General features: G+C 46.5%; 1 protein-coding gene across 5 annotated transcripts in view; it reads right to left on the bottom strand.

Moving 5' to 3' along the window:
- The window catches only part of norpA (no receptor potential A), a 50,665-nt gene that overhangs the window by 9,022 nt on the left and 23,399 nt on the right, over positions 1-18,244 (bottom strand). For 2 of the 5 annotated variants that reach the window (XM_033384686.1, XM_033384685.1), the window contains exons 3-6: positions 7,700-8,392; positions 7,540-7,599; positions 1,718-1,864; positions 952-1,031 (exon numbers count right to left, since the gene is read on the bottom strand). In XM_033384686.1, the coding sequence (XP_033240577.1) occupies positions 952-1,031; positions 1,718-1,864; positions 7,540-7,599; positions 7,700-7,879 (467 nt within the window). In that variant the 5' untranslated portion in view covers positions 7,880-8,392. Of the gene's footprint in view, positions 1-951; positions 1,032-1,491; positions 1,572-1,717; positions 1,865-7,539; positions 7,600-7,699; positions 8,393-9,669; positions 9,864-18,244 lie in introns of those variants that run through there. The other 3 variants (XM_033384687.1, XM_001355359.4, XM_015185606.2) reach the window with 3 other exon arrangements.

Genomic DNA, 18,244 nt, shown 5'->3' with positions numbered 1-18,244 from the left:
TGGGAATGGGAACAGCAGCCACAGGCCCCACCTACAGCTGTCCTGCAGACCCTGTCCCGTCGTCCCCATTCCCTTTGTTTTGTGGAGCAGCTAACGAAAATGGCAGGAAATGCAAATGAAACAGAGCCCCGGAACTGGGCTTCGACTACGACTACGAATGGGTTGGGTTCTGTTTGACTTCTTCCATGGATCGAATTGCAAAGAGGTATTCCCGGAATCGTGTAATGACCAATCAGAAATATTAATAATGCCTGAATGAAAATAATTGAGTTGAAAGTTCAGCCATCGATGGAAAATTGGATGTGTGCTCAGATTGGTATCAGCTTTCAAGTCTTTAATACTAGCACCATCCACGGAGAGAGGTTCATGGTAATATATCGACAAAAGCCGAAGAAAGCTTCCATCAATCCATAGACGATAAGCCCACGTATGTATACGATCTCATCATATGGCGACAATCCTCGGTTCTCTTAAAATAATTAAGAATTTTGCCGCTATCTGTGACCTTCTTCAAGGCGTTTAAAAGCATTTAATGATAGAACGTTTGAACACCGTTGCACAGGCACTTCCAGGGATGCCCTTGGAAGAGGTACCCGCGACAAATTCTCGCTCCACTGTACTTACCCGATCAGAACGTCCAGAATATCGTGGTTTACATCCAGTCTAGCCCCGTACAGGGTGTGTCCAAAAACAGTTTAAACAGTAAGATGAGTAACGCACATACATTTCAATGGCACACGATTTTTTCAGTGTGGTTCCAGGCTATCTTAAAGTGTTGTTGAAATGCCTCATTGGATTTCGAATTTCGGATTTCGTGGTTGGAAAACGTCGCTCCATATAACCATTGAAATGTATGAGCGCAACGCATCTTGCTATCATGTTGTTTTCTTTGGAGGGTCTCTAGCTAGTACGCAGGGTAGAAGCATAGATTCGAGTCGATTTGGTACTTACTGCTTCATCAGATTGGTGCGCGGACACACATTTGTGGCGCGATTGTTATGCGTTATGATACGCAAATTCTTTTGCCAACTCTGCCCCAAGGGACACACAGACAGTGTTAAAGAGAGAAAGAGTAATAATAGATGGTGAAGAACAAAGAACAAACATAACAGAAACAGCAACAGTAACAGTAACAGCAACATGCAACAGAAACAGAGATAGAGACAGAGACAGAGGAAGAAGAGTCAAGAGTAAACAGAGAGTAAGTAGAGTTGTAAATTAATGAAGAGCAATCGATGCGATTACGAGTGTATGTACAAGGAAATGCAATAGAGTGGAGGTGCACCAAGTGGCATTAATGTGTGGCAGGAAGGCAAAGGACAAAGGACAGATGAGGACCCATCATGCAGACCCCTCTCAGGGTCGAGTCCTGCAAAAGCAGAACAAGAACAAGAACCAAAACCAACACCCAAACCCACAACATGGAATGGGAATGGGAATGGGTGTGGGTGTGGGTGTGGATGTGGGTGTGGTGTCAAGGAGTGGACTTACTGTTTTCTCAGACACATCATGGGACAGATATTGTTCGCTTTGACATTGTGGGTGATTTTTCGGATGCCATCTAGCCAGATCTAAAAGAAGAGAGGATTGACAGTCGGTGTCCCCAAATGAAATCGGGTAGAGCAGAGGTTTGATGGTAGGTACGGAGATGTTCGCAGATATTCTATCCCTCAGATGTCGTCACATGGCTGGCACACCATTTCAGTCACTCACTCACCTTGGCCGTTGCCGCATCGGGGCAGATAACATGGTGATATGTTATATTGATATAATCCGTGTTCGAGCAAATAGTGAGAGATCGCTTGTCCAGCTCCGGTATGTTGGTTCCATTCTTTTTGGTCACCTTATCCAGTATCTTGGGATCCTGCAAACACGAAAAACACGAAAAAGGCCGAACACATAAATAAGAGATTCATTTCGACGGCATGGAGCAGGCTCTATTTTCGACTGCAATCTGGCGTAGCATTGGGCCAGAAAACAATAACATTAATCTCGTGGGTCGCATCATTAATCAAGGCTGCGTGGGCACAGCATTTATCAACATTCAGTGCAGCGCTCGAGTGCGCATCGAAACAGGCGAAAACAGCGAAACAGACGTCATATTTGCCATTGACCTTGCCCTTCATTTCGGGTTTGATTCAATTTCGAATCGAATTATTTTTGCCACTGCAATTACTGCTCAATTATTCCCCAATTATTTTCCATGGTGTCCTCTGCACAACATTTTCTATTTATGGAACTGACGGATAATTGCATCAACTCCGCCGGGACCACTGCTGTCGTTGTTGATCAGTAAACAAACACACGACAGTGTGAATGCATATGGGAAATGGGATTAATGCGGTGCCTTTTTTAATTGAGTTTTGAGTTCTCGCTACGAGCTCCATTGACAAATATCCTTTAAGGAAGCAAACACTTTCTTGTCCATTGTTTATAGTAATATTTTATTAATATTCCATGACTGATTCTGCTTGGTTCCCTTCCGCTTTCAAACTCTAGCCTGCTTCCGGGCTTATAGACCATTTCTGGTGTTCTAAAACATCCACTTAAGTGATTCATTTCTTGGAGGAAATTGAATTATGCAACGATCCTCCTGGTCTGCCGCTCCTTCCTCCCATGGCGGACAGGATACACACTCCAAGGCTCAATCAGTTCGAGTGCAATTCGTGTGCAAAAAAGAGAGGGGTTACACACACACAGAGAGAGAGAGAGAGATATACCGGGGGAGGGGGAGAGAGGTGGATTGAGGAACTGTAGCATACTTTCGAGTGCTAAATAAGTCGGCTTCTCCTTCCTCCCCCGTCCACCCCACCAACCCTCCAACCCTCCGCAACCGAAATAAAGTGAAAGCAAATGTTATAAAAGTTTTTTTCCTTTTGCTCCATTCGTTCCTTCCTCCATTCTCCTGTGTGTGTTTTTTGCCACTTGCTTTGCTTTGCTTTCAATTTCTATTGTTGTTGCCGATTCTGCTGCTGACGTACTTTGTCCGCAGAGCAGCAGATGAGAGCCAGCTGAGGGGGCGCCAGGGGCAGAGAAGAAGCAGGGAGGTTGGGACAGGGTGCCAGATATTGAAGCACGGAGTGACGGAGACGGAGACGGTGGCAGATGCAGAAGCGGAGGCGGTTGCTAAATCGGTACCAGAAGCAGAAGAAGAAGCAGAAACGGAGACGGAGACGGTTGGCTTTGACGCTTCAGGCTCCTGGCTTCGTGCATTATTGAAAAGCTCCATCAGGAGGAGTGTGTGTGTGTGTGTGTGTGTGTGTGTGTGTGTGTGTGTGTGTGTGTGTGTGTGTGTGTGTGTGGGCGTTCGAGTAGGCTTACAAAACTGCATTCAAGGCATGTGAAATCAAAGGTAAGGCTATGCGAAACTGCAGCTCCCTTATAAAGAGCGATACTAATGATAATAGTCCATGCGTGCCCATAGACATGCACTCTCCTCTGCGTGTGTGCATTTCCACTAACCATCACACCCCCTGTACTGCTCAGCCACACTGGGAGAGAGAGCGGCTTGCAAAACTGCATTCAAGGTGTTTGCATTCAAGCAAGAGAGAGAGAGAGAGGGCGCACGGTTCCGCACCATACCTTAAATTTGGATATTCCTTGAATGCAACGTAGCTTGAAATGATTTCCTTTTCCCCCATAAATCGCTACTCATCTGCCCCTCGTTTTCCCCATCTCCATTTCACTTCTCACCTGCCCTCTGCTTCCTCACCACTCCTCTCCTTCGCCTCTTCGCTCGATTTCAGTTATCACCTCTTCCCCCATTTACTCCACTCCGTTTTCAGCTCTCACCCCTCCCCCCGTACTCTCTCCTCTTCTCTGCTTCTGCCCCTATGTGGCCTACACTCTCGGTGGCAGCAACACGAGGCAGCTTTTAATGGTCCATTGTGCGACTGCCACTTAGGAGGCTTTGACTCGTGTATCGGTCTTTCACTCAAAACTCTCTGCTCTCTACCCCAGTCTGTTTCTCTGCCCCCCTCTGCCACGCTCTACCCCCCTCACACTCTGTCCCTCACTTTCTCCCACACTTTTTCTCTTTTCCGTGTGTCTGTGTGTGCCGCTCACTGATTTAATATTGATGACCAAACATTTCAAGTGATGGCAGAGCACTAAACACACACACACACACGCACACGCCTCCACAGAGACCCAAACTCCCTACCTCCCCTACATGTGCCCCTATGGGCCACACTCCCCGTCCCGTCCTCCTGCTACTGCTCCTCCTCCGCTCATCACTTCATCCTTTGAAAAGTTTTTGCATCTCTTTCGACTTCCGTTTTTCTTTTGGCCATCATCTCATTTGTGGTCAACATTTATGGCACGCAGCAACTGACATCCTTTTGGTCCGTCTACTATCCCCCGTCGCCCCCTCACACCCACACCCACACACACACACACATGCAGATACAGATACAGATACACCATATGTATAGCTTTGATCATTATACGCATTTCTTGCAGCTTCTGCTCTTTGCTACAGCTACTGCTGTTGGTTTTGCATTTTAATTGAATTCCCTCCAGGAAAACCGCTTCCTTCAACCCACAAAGGATACCACAACAAGGAACAGATACATAGATATTGCATTCATGGATTAGTGAAGGCATTACTGAGACACAGATACTCTGTTGAGGAGCTCTTCACAGCCTGGGGAATATATTCGCACTTTCCGGTTGATTATTCCACAAATAAAACATACGAAATGAGATTATTTTCGTGTCCTCTTTAGAGGTGCAAAGTTTCAAGCTATCTTTATTAGTTGTATCTATTTGTTGCTTCGTTTTTTGCTCCAGCAACTGAGTATCGGGTTATCTTGGGTGTTGAGGCACGTGTGACTCGACGGGAAACATTCCGACTGGTTATCTTTCCCTGAGAAGCATCATTCAATAATAAATGCCAGATAATTAGGGATATCTCCTTTCCTGTGTGGCTGAGCAGTAAAGACTATTGCCTTTCTGCTTATCTGGATCTATAGCATCTACAATCTTCAAGCAAATCAACTTCATGGAATGGAAATAAAGAGGTATTTGCACTATTTGCATATTTAAACGCCTCATTTCGGTACAGCATCTGGCTTTCATGTAATATTCTGTCGCAATATTCGACATTAAATATTAAAAGGTGAAACCCTTTAATATATCCATTATATTCATTTTACACAAGAACTGTTAGCACCAAAGCATCGTTTGATAGGATAGTTTTCAATGGAAATATACAATTACAGAAACACTGAGCCACTCTATTCGGCTTCTTTGGGGGACATTTTCAGCAGATTAAGTTCCATTCAATTGCAGTACCATAAATATTTCTCATTTTCACTTGAAATATGTTTTGCACCAATGTTTAAATCGAATTCCGTTGAAAACTATGAATGAATGCTGTTGCAGGCCGTTCGGCGGGGATTTTCTCTGGCATGCTGCAGATGCATTCTAAGGATACTTATGCCCAGATGCTCTCGAGGGAGGATTTTAGATTCAGTTGGATATTTCGTCGAATATTAGGATTATTTCTCATCATTCTCCCACTCAAAATGCAAGGGTATTCCACCTTCAAGAGGAAGCATTTGGAATATTTCAAGCTCGAAATTGTGTTTAGGAGTGGTTTCCAATAAAAATGAAGTCAAGTTTGTGGCAGCAGGAGGCACAGGCACGGCCACACACCTGTGCACCAAATCAATGGAACACCTGTACCGCCCACACAGGGTCGGGGGTCTGGGGTCGGAGGTCGGGGTGCTGCACTGGTAACCCAATTGCTGTGGCGACTCCTCCTCCTCCTCCACCACCACCTCGTGTGACGTGCAGGAGGCTTGTGCCTTGGAAGATTGGTCAGAGGCCAGGGCGTGTTTGTCCTGGATGAATGGATGGATGCCTCAGTTTCAGTCTCACTTTCACTTTTTCCCTGCCTGTGTGTGTGTGTGTGTGTGTGTGTGTGTGTGTGACCCATTAAAATGTGTGTCATCGGGGGTACACATGAGGGGGCATAGGTGCACGGGGCATGGAAGCCAGGCGGCAAATCTAAATTAGTTAGCAACAGCACCTGCCCCCGGATACCCCTGCGCCCCCCTCCCCTATATATAGATCTATAGGTTCATTTGTTGCCGCTGCTGCTGCCTCTCTCTATTTTTTTCCTTCTCTCTCCTTCTATCTGTGTGCTCGTTCGGTCATAAATTTCATTTAGGAGACCCCGATGTCCACAGACAAATACAAATACATCACTCTATCTGTCCTGTCCGCTCCACAAACACTTTTGTTGCAATATGTCATGCCGGGGGTGTCGGGACGGGGGAGGGGTGGGGGGAGCAGCAACTGGGGCGTGGCCGGTCACCGGGTGACAATAAATCCAGCGCATTGGAAACGAAATGCCTTCAAGTCGACGACAAGGACGACTTTGATCCCAAAATGGCTCCGGCTGCAAAACAATTGAGAGCAAAAGTGACAGTCACACTGCCACAGACACTCTGCCACATGCATACATATGTACCATGCATATACCCTCGTATACATCTATATATTCGAACACATGGACAGTTTTATGGCTTTGTGTATGGGGAAGGCGGCATCAATGAGGAGACAGGAGACAGGAAACAGGAGGAAGGAAGAGGAAACTGCAACTCAGTCAAAAGTTTTGCATAGATTAGGGATGGGAATAGAAATTGGAACAAATGAGGGAAAAAACCCAGAGGGCATGCCTGCTTGACAGCAGAGAAAATGCTGCAGGCGGAAGATACTCGTAGATAGATATCCCTGAATGATTTCCCCTGAAAGACACTTGATTCGCTTTTATTTGTTAGGTGTGCTTCTTGCTCCTTTCTCCTTTCTCCTTTCTCCTTGCTCCTTCCTTCTCTTCTCGTACTCCTTTAGCATGCAACGAGCCATGATACAGATAAATTATGATCTAATAGTCTATGATCTATGATCATGCTACCACGTTCTGTTTTCCATTCTCTTTTTTGTTTTAACTGCAGATCACAGCACTTTCTTGCTCTCAAAAGCTCCCGTTTCTCAGGGATTTGTTATTCGAGAATGCAAAATGAAACACATATGTTACATGTCGTGTGCATGACGGGGTACATCGCTGCTCTACTCAGTTTCAATACTTTGTTTTTTTTTTCTTGTTGGACTACTGCCGGCGTGCCCAGCTTAGCCCAATATTAGTAGCCTCTGGCAAAATCAACTATTAATCAGTGGTAAAAGTACTATCTCCCATTTGTTTCTTTTTCTGTGTGACTCTCGATTTGATATTAAATTCTCTCCCAATTCAATTCGCTGTATAATTGTGCCCATAAGGGAAAGGTCACGTTCTTTACTATTCGATATATAAAAGAATGATAGATCGTAGCTGCAGGCATAGACTGCTCTCTCGCAGCGTAGCTTAGCCGTTAAGGGTGGATTTTCATGCGTATAGGCATGGACATATGGACATGTCACTGGAATTTGATAATTTTGGATGGCTGTATTATAGTAGCACCTCATTCATGATTCGAAATGCATTTCAGCCCGCAAATTGACCTTTTTTGAATGGGATTCTCAGGGAATACTCACCCTGGGAGTGCCGCCCGCACGAATGTCGCTCACTTGGCACAGCTCGATGACATCGCCATCCTGTTTGGTAGTGGGGATAAACGAAAAGCAATTAGTGGATTAGTGGAATAGTGGTGTAGAGGTAGAGGAGGTGTACGAAGCCTATGGGGGACCCACTTACCCGACCCTCGCTCTTCCAGTACAAAAAGAACCCATATTCATCGACCTTGAAGAGGGCATCTCGCTCAAAGTCATTCTCCTTGGTCTCCTTCTCGTTCTCGAACCAACGGTCGAAGACACAGCCAGTGGTCAACTCCGGCGGCACCGGGATGATCCAATCGAACTCGTACTTCTTGGTCATATTTACTCACAGCTCACAGCAGCGGAGGGGGGGCTTTGCCTTTGCCTTTGCCTATGCCAGCTGCGGGGGCCACGCATATATCTCTGCGATCTCAGCGACCTACGCGATCTTGCTATATCTGTCCTATAACCTATATCCGATCTCTGGTTGTTTGTTCTTCTCGGGGGGCTTACGTCTGGGGCATGTTATCGATTGTATTTCGATTGCTGCGATCGGTCGCACTTCCTGTGTGTATCGGTGTCTTCGATTGGTTCTTATTGTGGTATTTTATGGCTTTTGGGTTTATTTACAATTGCATTTATTGTAGAAGATCGGATCACATAGTCTCCAGCTGCAGTCCATGCCCCCGAAGCGAGTGGAATTGTTGGGGTAATTGAACTAATTCTTAGGGATTTCCTCCACCTGCAGCTCCACCGTGCAACGTGCAACCTGCAACGTGCCACGCGTGCCGCACTGCCTTCCTGGCTTCCTGCCTTCCGCTTTTCCGTTTACTGGTTATGTAATCCGTTTTAGCTGCAATTAGAAAATGGAGAGAAAGACAGCCATTAGACAGACGTACAAAACCTGATGGTCAGCACAAAAACAATCCGGCTGTGTGGCATGCCACACAAACAACCCAGAAGACAAACAGACAGACAGACATAGAGGGGGGCCACGGCAGCCCAGAGTGGTCTTCGATAATTGTTGGTCAAGAAATTGAAACGAATTTCCAGCTCCCACTTCCTTCTGCTCCTCTTTCCCCTGTGCCACAATTGTGTGGCACACACACACACACACACACACAGGTCAAGTGCATTGTCGAACAATTTCCAATTTTGAATCGAATGTGGCCTTCGTTTCGTGGTCGAATGTCTCCACCATTTCGCCCTTTTCCATCTTCCATTTGCGTGTCTCTGTTTTTATTTTCATTTCTGTGCGGCTTCCCAGCTCTTGGTCTTTTTGTTTTCGAGTGTATTTTGGTAGTCCGAAACTCGTTCGAGAATAGCAATTAAAATGGCTTCAAACGAAGTATTCATAGTTCTTAAATTAACGAAGGAATCGATTGCTCCGTGGCAGAGATGGACATTCACCAAGCGATCTGAGTGCATCAATAGCCATGGATTCAGTAATCAATGGGTCCGAGCCTGCTATGACATTCCAGAACCAATTCCCATGGGAAATCCGAGGGGGAGAGGGGTTTTTTCCAATTTTTTGTTCTTTTGGTCGTGGTCCTTCATATATTCTTTCAGAATTCAAAAGAATAGATGATACTGGTATCGGCTATGAATCGGTTATGTTCGTCAACAGGACACACAAAATTCGTGCTTCTTGAATAGATTTTGTATCGGTTATAAGCCGGACATCACAAGTTCCCGACTTAAAATAGATTTGGTATCGGTTAAGATTCGATTATGAATGGGTTATGGATATTCTATGATCACTCATCACCAGGACATTCAAAATTATAGCATTTAAATAGATTTGTTATCGGTTACGAAGCGGTTATGAATGGGTTATGGATATTCTATGATCACTCCTATGACAGGACATTCAAAACGAAGCGGTTATGAATGGTTTACGAAGCGGTCATGAATCGGTCATGGATATTCTATGATCACTCATCGACAGGACATTCAAAATGATAGCATTTAAATAGATTTGTTATCGCTTATGAACCGGTGATGTGTCGATTATGTACACTTTTTTCACTCAAACAAAAGGACATTCAAAATCCTCAAGTCTTTGGCACCGGCTATGATCAATATTTAAAAACAACAATAAAAAATCACAATTAAAAAAAAACGCCTTACACGCAACGCAAAATGCTTTTAAGATCTTCAAAGCAGCCACAGGCACTGGAACAAAATTTGAGGCGCACAGGCGCACACATTAATGGCACAGGATGCACAGGAGGCACAGGCAGATCTCAGCAGATTGAGGCACAGACTTTGGCTGTTGGGGCAGGCAATCTGTTGGTTCGACCACAGCTGGTTGACTGACACAACGTTTGGGGCTGAAACACGCTGAAATTCGAAATCGTTCAAGCCGGAAGCCACGAAACATCCGATGTCTTGGACAACGGTTTTTGACGTTGGCGCCTAATGGAATTAGCACATGGCGTCAGCGTCAGCGACAGCGACAGTGTGGCAGTGTGGCAGTGTGGCAGTGTCAGGGCCATGGCCACAGGTTCGCTGCGATTTCGATTTCTTTGGGATTTCGGGTAGCACTTTTTGGGTATCACTTTGGGGGCTTCTTTGCACTGCACCCACGGCCATGGCCTCGTGCACCTGACTTTGACGGGGTTTTTTCTCTGTGTGTGTGGGAGTCACCAACAATGGGGCTGGTGGCTGGTGGCTGGTGGCTATGGGGCTGCAGGGCTTGTGGCGTTGACGGTGTCGGTGTCGGTGGCGGTGGCGGTGGCTGTGCCTGTGGCGAGAAGTCAAGTGGCTCGAATTTTCTTTTGCATTGTTGGCTTTTCAATTTGTTGGCGGCCATGCCCACTGATTTCTCTTTGTGGCAGCGGCCCCTCCCACTGATTCCTTTTCGTTTGGGGCTTCTCTTTATTTATATTTTCGACAGCAGACGCGACGCGACGCTATGCGAGTCGACGCGACGCGACGCTCTCCAGGAGGCGTCGAGTCCTTTGTGTGACATTTATGCCCGCAGCTGGTGCTCTCCACCAATGGACTTTCTGCCTTTCGTACACGAGTATAGCTGACTGATTACTCTCGTGCCCCGTGTGCCCGTGTGCCCGTGTGCCCCATTTGGCGTCCTCTGATTTCCTTTCTTTTTCGTTGGTTTCGGAGGACCTTCTGTGCTGTCATGTTACACATGACTTCAAATTCAATGAGCTGCAAAATTTTCGCCCATTGTTAAAGCTTGAAGCTCGTTAGCCGGGGGCGCCGGGGGGGGCGTGGCGCAAGTCCAGAGAGCCAGAGAGCCACAGCTCTCCAAAAATACATACCAGGTTCCAGCGAGCGTTTAATGAATTTACGCTCTTTGCGCTTTTGAACTTTCAATATTTTCGAGCTGGCTGGAAGGCAGGAGGAGTGCAAATGCACTCGTCTTGGATTACATTCTCTGCCTATGGGCCCAAGCACCCAGGACCCAGGACCCTGGACCCAGGACAATGGCCCATAACTCAGGGCAGTGTTGGGTTTCGATTCGCCCTAGTTTTGGAGACCAGCTGCTGCCGCTGCTGCTGCTGCCGCTGCTGCTGCTGCTGCTGCTGGGCTCCTGTGACGCCCATTAAATGCAGAAAGCCCAAGGGCACCCGGCACCCGGCTCACGGAGAGGGATGCCTTCTACTACGCAGATTTATTGAGAGCTTCCCTGCTTATTTAAGCTGCAATAATAATTATGTTACATCCAGAAGTGGGAGGGCTGGCGGGTGAACGGGAGCTGCATTTCGAGATGCTGCTCCTCCTGTAGGAAGCTCTTGAAGGCTGGTCCCCTCCGTTTGCCGTGCTGCTGCTCCTGCTGCCACGCCTCAACACCTGTGTATCTGGGTATATGCGATGAATCGACCAGAAATTCGGCTCAAGTGGGGGTGGTGGGGCGGATAGAGGGAGGTGGAGAAAGGTAGAAAGTAAAAATAACTTGCATGAACTTTCCCTCAAAGGACACGCACACACACACACACACACACACACACACACACGCAGACAGACATCGGTGGTGGAGATACACTGCCTCACGTACGGCCCAGAAGTGTGCTACAAATATGCTCATTACGTGCGCGCCAAGTGGCAGCCACTCCAGCGGCCTGCCACACATGCCACCACCAGCCATCCGGCCTGCCAGCCTGCCAGCCTGCCAGCCAGCCCCCTTCCATCCGGCCACCCCCCCGTTAACCCGCCTGTGTCGCCTCCAGCGACAATTGCTCAATTTATTATTGCATACTTTGCGGCCATAAAAGTTGCGGCCTGCCTTCTCCGGTTGCATGTCCTATAAGGAGCGCCACTCGCTTTGAATATCCTGAAGATACACATATTCTACTTACAGACAGCTTTCAATTTGTGGAAACTCCTGCACGCGACACACACTTCACCAGCAATTGCCAGCCATTTGGCTGTGGCATGCAACACAAGCGACTGGAAAGTCAGTTGCGATTTGCCAAGGGAAACGGCAACTGCAACTAAACTGACGACAGACAGATGCAAATATTCATAGATGTTCCCTCTCCCCTCAGCTAAGCACTTTTCTCTCTCACCCAGCGTGGCTTAGCAGTTGAGATTGGGCCAAGAATCACTATGGAATAAAGCCATGAAAGGGCTTACTATTCGTGGTTTTCCCTTCAGTGCTGGCTCCCATCTTGCATTCTCTTTTTCCCGCGATAATAATCCCCCCTCTAGGCTAGAGTTGCCATGGAAAGAGCCACAAAATGCAGCCACAAAATCCCAAAAGAAATTAACACAAGAAAAGAAGAAAAGTAAGATCAACGTTGGAAAGCGAAACTTTGTGGGGAAAAACGTGGAGCATTCCCTCCCCCCTTTGGGGCGCCTTCAAATATGTATGTATGATATCCAGGCTGGCTCTGAATTGGCTTGGAAAACAAAAGAAACCCCTATAGTTTCCTCCTTGCAATAGGACGTTTGTTGGTTACGAGAGTGTTGTGGGAGACATCTTTAAAGTTGAGGGCTTGTTGTGCCTACAAACACGACGCTTGAGTGATGTACGATATGCTACAAGCATCCACAGTCGAACTTCCATATGGCGAGAGTCAAGGGGCGTGTTTAGGAGGGCAGTATTCTGGACTTCTGGATTTCTACAGTGCTTCCAGTGGCATGTTTTTTCCCACGTTCACGAGTGACTGGCACCCATGACTGCTAAGCACCACTGGAAGAGAGAAAAAAGAGCAGAGCAGCTACAATCCAAGAAATTATCTTCCTAAATTTTGTAAACCCAATTGTAAAACCCAATTAAAACTACATACATCTTTTCGATATATTATCGAAATCCTTTCGCCTAGGGGAACATTCAACAGCGAATCGAGTGTCGTCTGGAAGAATATGCTGCATTTTTCCGCCCAATGCCGATGGGGGTCTGTTTTGTATATAATTTCCTACTTGCTTTATCGATGATGTGGTTATTCTTCCTGCTGCTGCTGCTGGCCATTACATTTACGAAATTGAATTTGCTAGTCCATACAATATTTGTGAAATTGGCATTTAAATATTTGATGAGCGTCCAAGCCCCAGAGTGGGAAAGAGAAAAGATGCGTGGATTGCGTTCCCGTTCCCATTCCCATTCCCGTTCCCATTCCCGTTCCCATTCCCGAGCACTGATTGCACAAATGAAATATTGAGTAGAGGAGACTCTGGCTGGAGTCCCTTCGGGGATAGGGTTGGCTGGTGGGGGGCGGGGAGGGGAGGGGTAGCTGCGTGGCAAGGGCCGCACAACTTGACCTTGTTTTTTGGCATCCATCAACATTTGATGGCATGGGATGGCATTGCATGCACTGTGTCTCTCTCCGCCCGGTCTCGCTCCGTCCAGCCATTCGTCAGTCAATCAATCAAACGCTCACTCAATTACATCAATCAGAGGGCGGGACGGCAGTGTGGGACGATGCGAAATGTAATCCAAAACCAAAGTCCAGGACATATCCACAAGGGAGGCGGCAGAGCAGGGCGGCAGGGAGGCAGGGAGGCAGCGGCCGAAGGCCAGACCAGAAGTAATTGCCGTGCGATAAACAAAGTCCTTTTTCATTGTATGCACAAACATTCGCTAGGGATACAGCAGGACAGCCACAAAAAGATAGAGGGACTGTCGTGTGGTCTGTGGTATGGGAATGGGGATGGGGATGGGAAGGGGCATGGTCGAGTGGAAATCAGGATCTCCTCTCAGCTTTGCACTGCTGAAAACTGAAACTCGGATGAAATGACATGGAAATGCAATGAAAATATACAAACTCGTTTGCCCAAATCATTTAACAGAATGCAATTTCTCCACCCTCTTTCTCTCTTTCTCTACCTGTCTCTTTCTACCTCCATTTTGTGTGGATGCAGCCTTCAGAGCGGGAATTTTTGCAGAGTTTTGCATACTTTTTCCGATGCTAAATGAATATTTTTCATTTAATTAAAGCAAAGCACACACACACAATAAATAGTTATATACCTACGTATATGTATTTGTGTGTAGGTGTATTTGCATGTGTATGTGTGTGACATTTTATGAAATTCCATCAAAATGTAGAAGGACAGGAAAGGGAGCAGCAGCGGGGGCAGGAGGCAGAAGGCAGAAGCAGGAGTGATGCACATCAACAGGAAACAGCATTTAGTTGATTCTCGCTCTCATCCCCATCCCCATCCTCTCCGCTCCCTCTCGCTCTATCTCTCTCTAAGCAATTTCAAAATTTATATATAACACATATCCCATCCTATCCCGTAGTTGATGTGGGTCAAAGGGGGTCACTCCTGGCCTGTGGCATGCAACAGCGGTCTGAATTTCCCACAAAATTCGACGGCAGAATGCTACCCGCAGAAGTGGGTCACACGACCTTAAGGATGTGTCTTAAGGATGTCCGTCCATCAAAGACTTTTGTGGATTCAATTAATATTAATTTCGAAGCGCAACTTGGCGATCTCCGATCTCATGACGACACTTGTCCACTAAACGATTCGAATAACTCGAGAGGGGATACAAATGGGCCTTTCCATGGCAATTTCCTAGAGTCTCACAGTACCGATATTATTTCAAATATTTCTGAATAAAACAGATGATTCATGATGAAAGATTATTCCTCAGAGTCTCTCTTACATCATCATCAGTCCCATCATCATCAGGCTACGGTTATCCATAACCTCACATTCAAGTTGAAACGAGCGGGAGGGCTGTGAGCCGCGACAAGGGCCGCAGCTCTACTTTACATAAAACCCTCTACTCAGTCAGTATAAATGTCAGCTTATGATTTATGATTTGGGCCCAGTCGCGCCTCCCCCCAGCGTACCCCCTAAATCAAGACTATTCTTAAGATAGAAATCCGTTTTATTATATTTTCAATTCATGGGGACATATGTATATGGAGTAATGATCCAACGATTATAGCACCGATAACCGTTTCAATTGGCTATGTTCTTCCAGTGGATACTACTTTGTCCAGAATGTAGACAAAGAGAGATCCCTTGGGAATATCACTGATAACCGTTTCAATCGGTTATGTTTTTCAAGTGTTTTCCCACCGCCACCTCTTTTTGGGCTGACACACACAGACACACATGCACAAGCACTCAAATTATGCAGATACAGATACATTTGCAGGTGATAGATACATGTGACCTCGTCAGATATGCGGGCGATACGGTGTGGGTGGGGGTGAGGGTAGGGTAGGGCAGGGGGATACGTGCGATGCGTGGGAATTTGCAAAGTCCCCACCAAAGCAAGAAACTCGCTTAGGCACGCACCATCCGTCAACAAAGGGACAACGAAACGCATGGAGCATGGAAAAGGAAGAGATTCGTTCCTCCCCCTGCACCCGGAATGGGGCCGGTGCGGGGCCTGGCTCCTGGAGGTAGGACGCAGCCAAATCAAAACTGAATGATGGGCGTGGGAGTGAGTCTTGGGGCATCCTTCAAACAAACTGTCAGCAACTGTCAAAAGAAGTTAAACGAAACCAAAGGAAACCCGACGATGAAAAAAAACGAAAGAAAGAAATAAAACAAAGAAGAGAAAGGTCCAACAACAACAACAACAACAAAAAGACTGAAACAACATTCGACAGCAGATCGTTCGGGAACGGAACTCCGGCCCCGCGTGTCCGTGTGCTCTCCGGGGCTCTCCGGCCCTCTCCGAGCCTCTCGGAGCCTCTCGGGTTTGGGGCCCCGCTGTCATATGGCTTACAGCTGTTGGCAGCATGTGGCATGAGGCAGGAGGTAGGTGGCATGAGGTAGGAGGCAGCAGGCAGCAGGCAGCAGGCAGGAGGCAGGAGGAGTGCCCTGCCCCAACGTCAATGTGGCACGTAGGCGACGGGCGATGGCGGTGGTTTATTTTTAGCAGGCAGCCCATGAACAAAAAAAGAAACTTCGAATCCCCAAATCAAAACAATACATCATCAAGGGGCGGAACGCATTGCTGAAAACTGGAATGCCACACCCGCACCTTTGTTGCTGTTGGTGTTGTTATCCTTGGGAGAAATTGTGCATATTAAATATGTGACAGTGAAAGTGTAGAGAAAGCCGAGTAGAGGATGGAATCCAACGAACTTTGACGTTTCCTAACTGCGGTTCGAAATTGTATCGAAAAGGCCATAGGGAAGAGGGGCAGAGAACCCCACAAGCAACCATTTACTAGAGTTCAAAGGAGCACCAGGGGAATCCAAGGGAACAAGAGGAATCCAAGCAACAAGTTGCAGCACATAAAAAGCACATCCAAACAGCATCAAAATTCTTTCACAGCAATGCCCTCTCGATCCAGAAATCCCTTTCTTCCTAATCGTTTCGGTCTCTCCAGAAGAGTATACAAATATTCAAAAGCATGGACTTTGATTTGTCAAAGGAGAATATAACCGAACACCGAAGACAGGTCCTCAGTGGAACCCCAAGCCCAACCCCAGAACAGAACCCTGGAATTCCTTTGGCTTTTCCTTTGCAACAGAGCAGCATTTATACTAATTTCTCGATAATTTCGTTGAGCTCGTAAAATGTACGGTTATGTTTCGTAGGACAATTGGCATGGTAGAAGGACATGGGAACTAAGACGCCTGTGAGCCTATTTGAGTGGTTCCAACAGCCGTTTTATCGATTGCCGTGTGGACAATTTGTATTTGATGAGCTTTTAATTGAATGGATTTACTTTCGCTTTCCCTTTGCTTTCCCTAGAAATACACACATGTATTTAAGTGTGCATGTATGTGTGTGTGTATGTAGGTGGAAGGAGGGGCACAGCAGTATAAGAAATGGGTTTATTTTCATGATAAAATGGGATCTTGGGATAATTTTGCTGGTGGTTGCAATATAATATTTATTTGGATTCTAATAAAATGCATATTTTGTTAATTACAAATTTGTTTCTTATGTTAAAAAGCAATGGCAACACATATTTCGTGTGTGGACTGTATGAAAATGTATACTTTAGTAACTAACAATGTTCCTTTGTACTACAAAGTAACTGTTGAAACACATTATGGGTGTGGATCGTATGTGGGTTGATCCACATCCAACCCAGGGAGCCCACGGAAAAACGTATAAAAAGAGTCCAGTGCTGACCTGAAGTAAGTACCCATCGTAAGTACTCGGTTGTAATGTAAGTCGTAAAATCTAAGGGAAAAGGCTGTGTGGTCCTTTAAGTTTTTTAGTATCCGAAGCGAAAGCCCTTCCAGTGCCAGTGCCAGTGCCAGTGCCAGTGCCGGAGCCAGAGTTAGAGACAGAATCAGAGAACAACATAATATGGGGAATATCATATAGAACAAAGAGGCAGCGATCAAGTTACAAATTGGAGCAGCCAAGTGGCAGGGCAATTGTCAGAGACAGAAGCCCGAAAACTTTTCTCTCACTTGTGCTGGCGGGAAGAGTTCATCTCGTTTCGGCTCCAGGCCCAAAAAGTCGTTCCGAGGGGGGTAGATGGATGTGCGGTGGATGGGGGATGAAATGGACAGACCCACAGATAGACGGACCAACACTGATGGAAATGCCAAAAGAATCAGAGACAGGAGGAGGCGCAGCCAAGTTTCTTTTTCCATCAAACAAACTTTTCATCGAAAAGTTGTAATTCCGTGCACGACGGCTCCATTTTCCTATCAGTGACTACTGCATTCACAACAAGTTTGTTTTCCATTTTTCCGTTCCGTTCCGTTCCGTTCTGCTGTTTTTCTTTCTTTCATTTTTTCGCCTGATGGCCTCTGGGCGCCACTCTATAGATTCTGCATTCTTTTGTCCCGGGTCTCGTGCCCCGGGCTGCAGCTTTAGTTGTAAGCCGCGAGCATAATTACATTTTAATACTTTTTAAGCGCATTAATTGCAAACAGAGAGAGGGAGTGGCAGTGTGTGTCGGGAACGGACACACGAGGGCACACAAGCGAACACTGAAAGACACTCACTTGCATTTTGATTTCATTCCCCATTCATTCAGTCATCATTCAGTCAGCATTCAGTCATTCAGCCAGCCATTCAGTCAGCTCTTCTTGGCTTTAGCTCAGGCTCAAGCCAGCCACTCCATCGTATAGTCCTGTCCTCCAATTTTAAGTGGATAACCATGCGAGGGGTAATGCCATCAAGTGAATTCTAAGAATGCCCTAGGGAATTCCCCTCCCACTGCCCCACCCACTGTCCCACCCTCTATTTGTGAATATGCAAATAAAATATTTCTGTTTACTCAATTTGTAAGCTTTACTGCCAACGTCATTAGTTCTCGTTTCTCTGTGTCATCTCGGTGTTCTCTTTATCTCTCTCT

Source organism: Drosophila pseudoobscura, chromosome X, assembly GCF_009870125.1.
Source record: "Drosophila pseudoobscura strain MV-25-SWS-2005 chromosome X, UCI_Dpse_MV25, whole genome shotgun sequence".
Classification (NCBI taxonomy): Eukaryota; Metazoa; Arthropoda; class Insecta; order Diptera; family Drosophilidae; genus Drosophila; species Drosophila pseudoobscura.
This window is presented reverse-complemented; position numbering and strand designations above follow the sequence as displayed.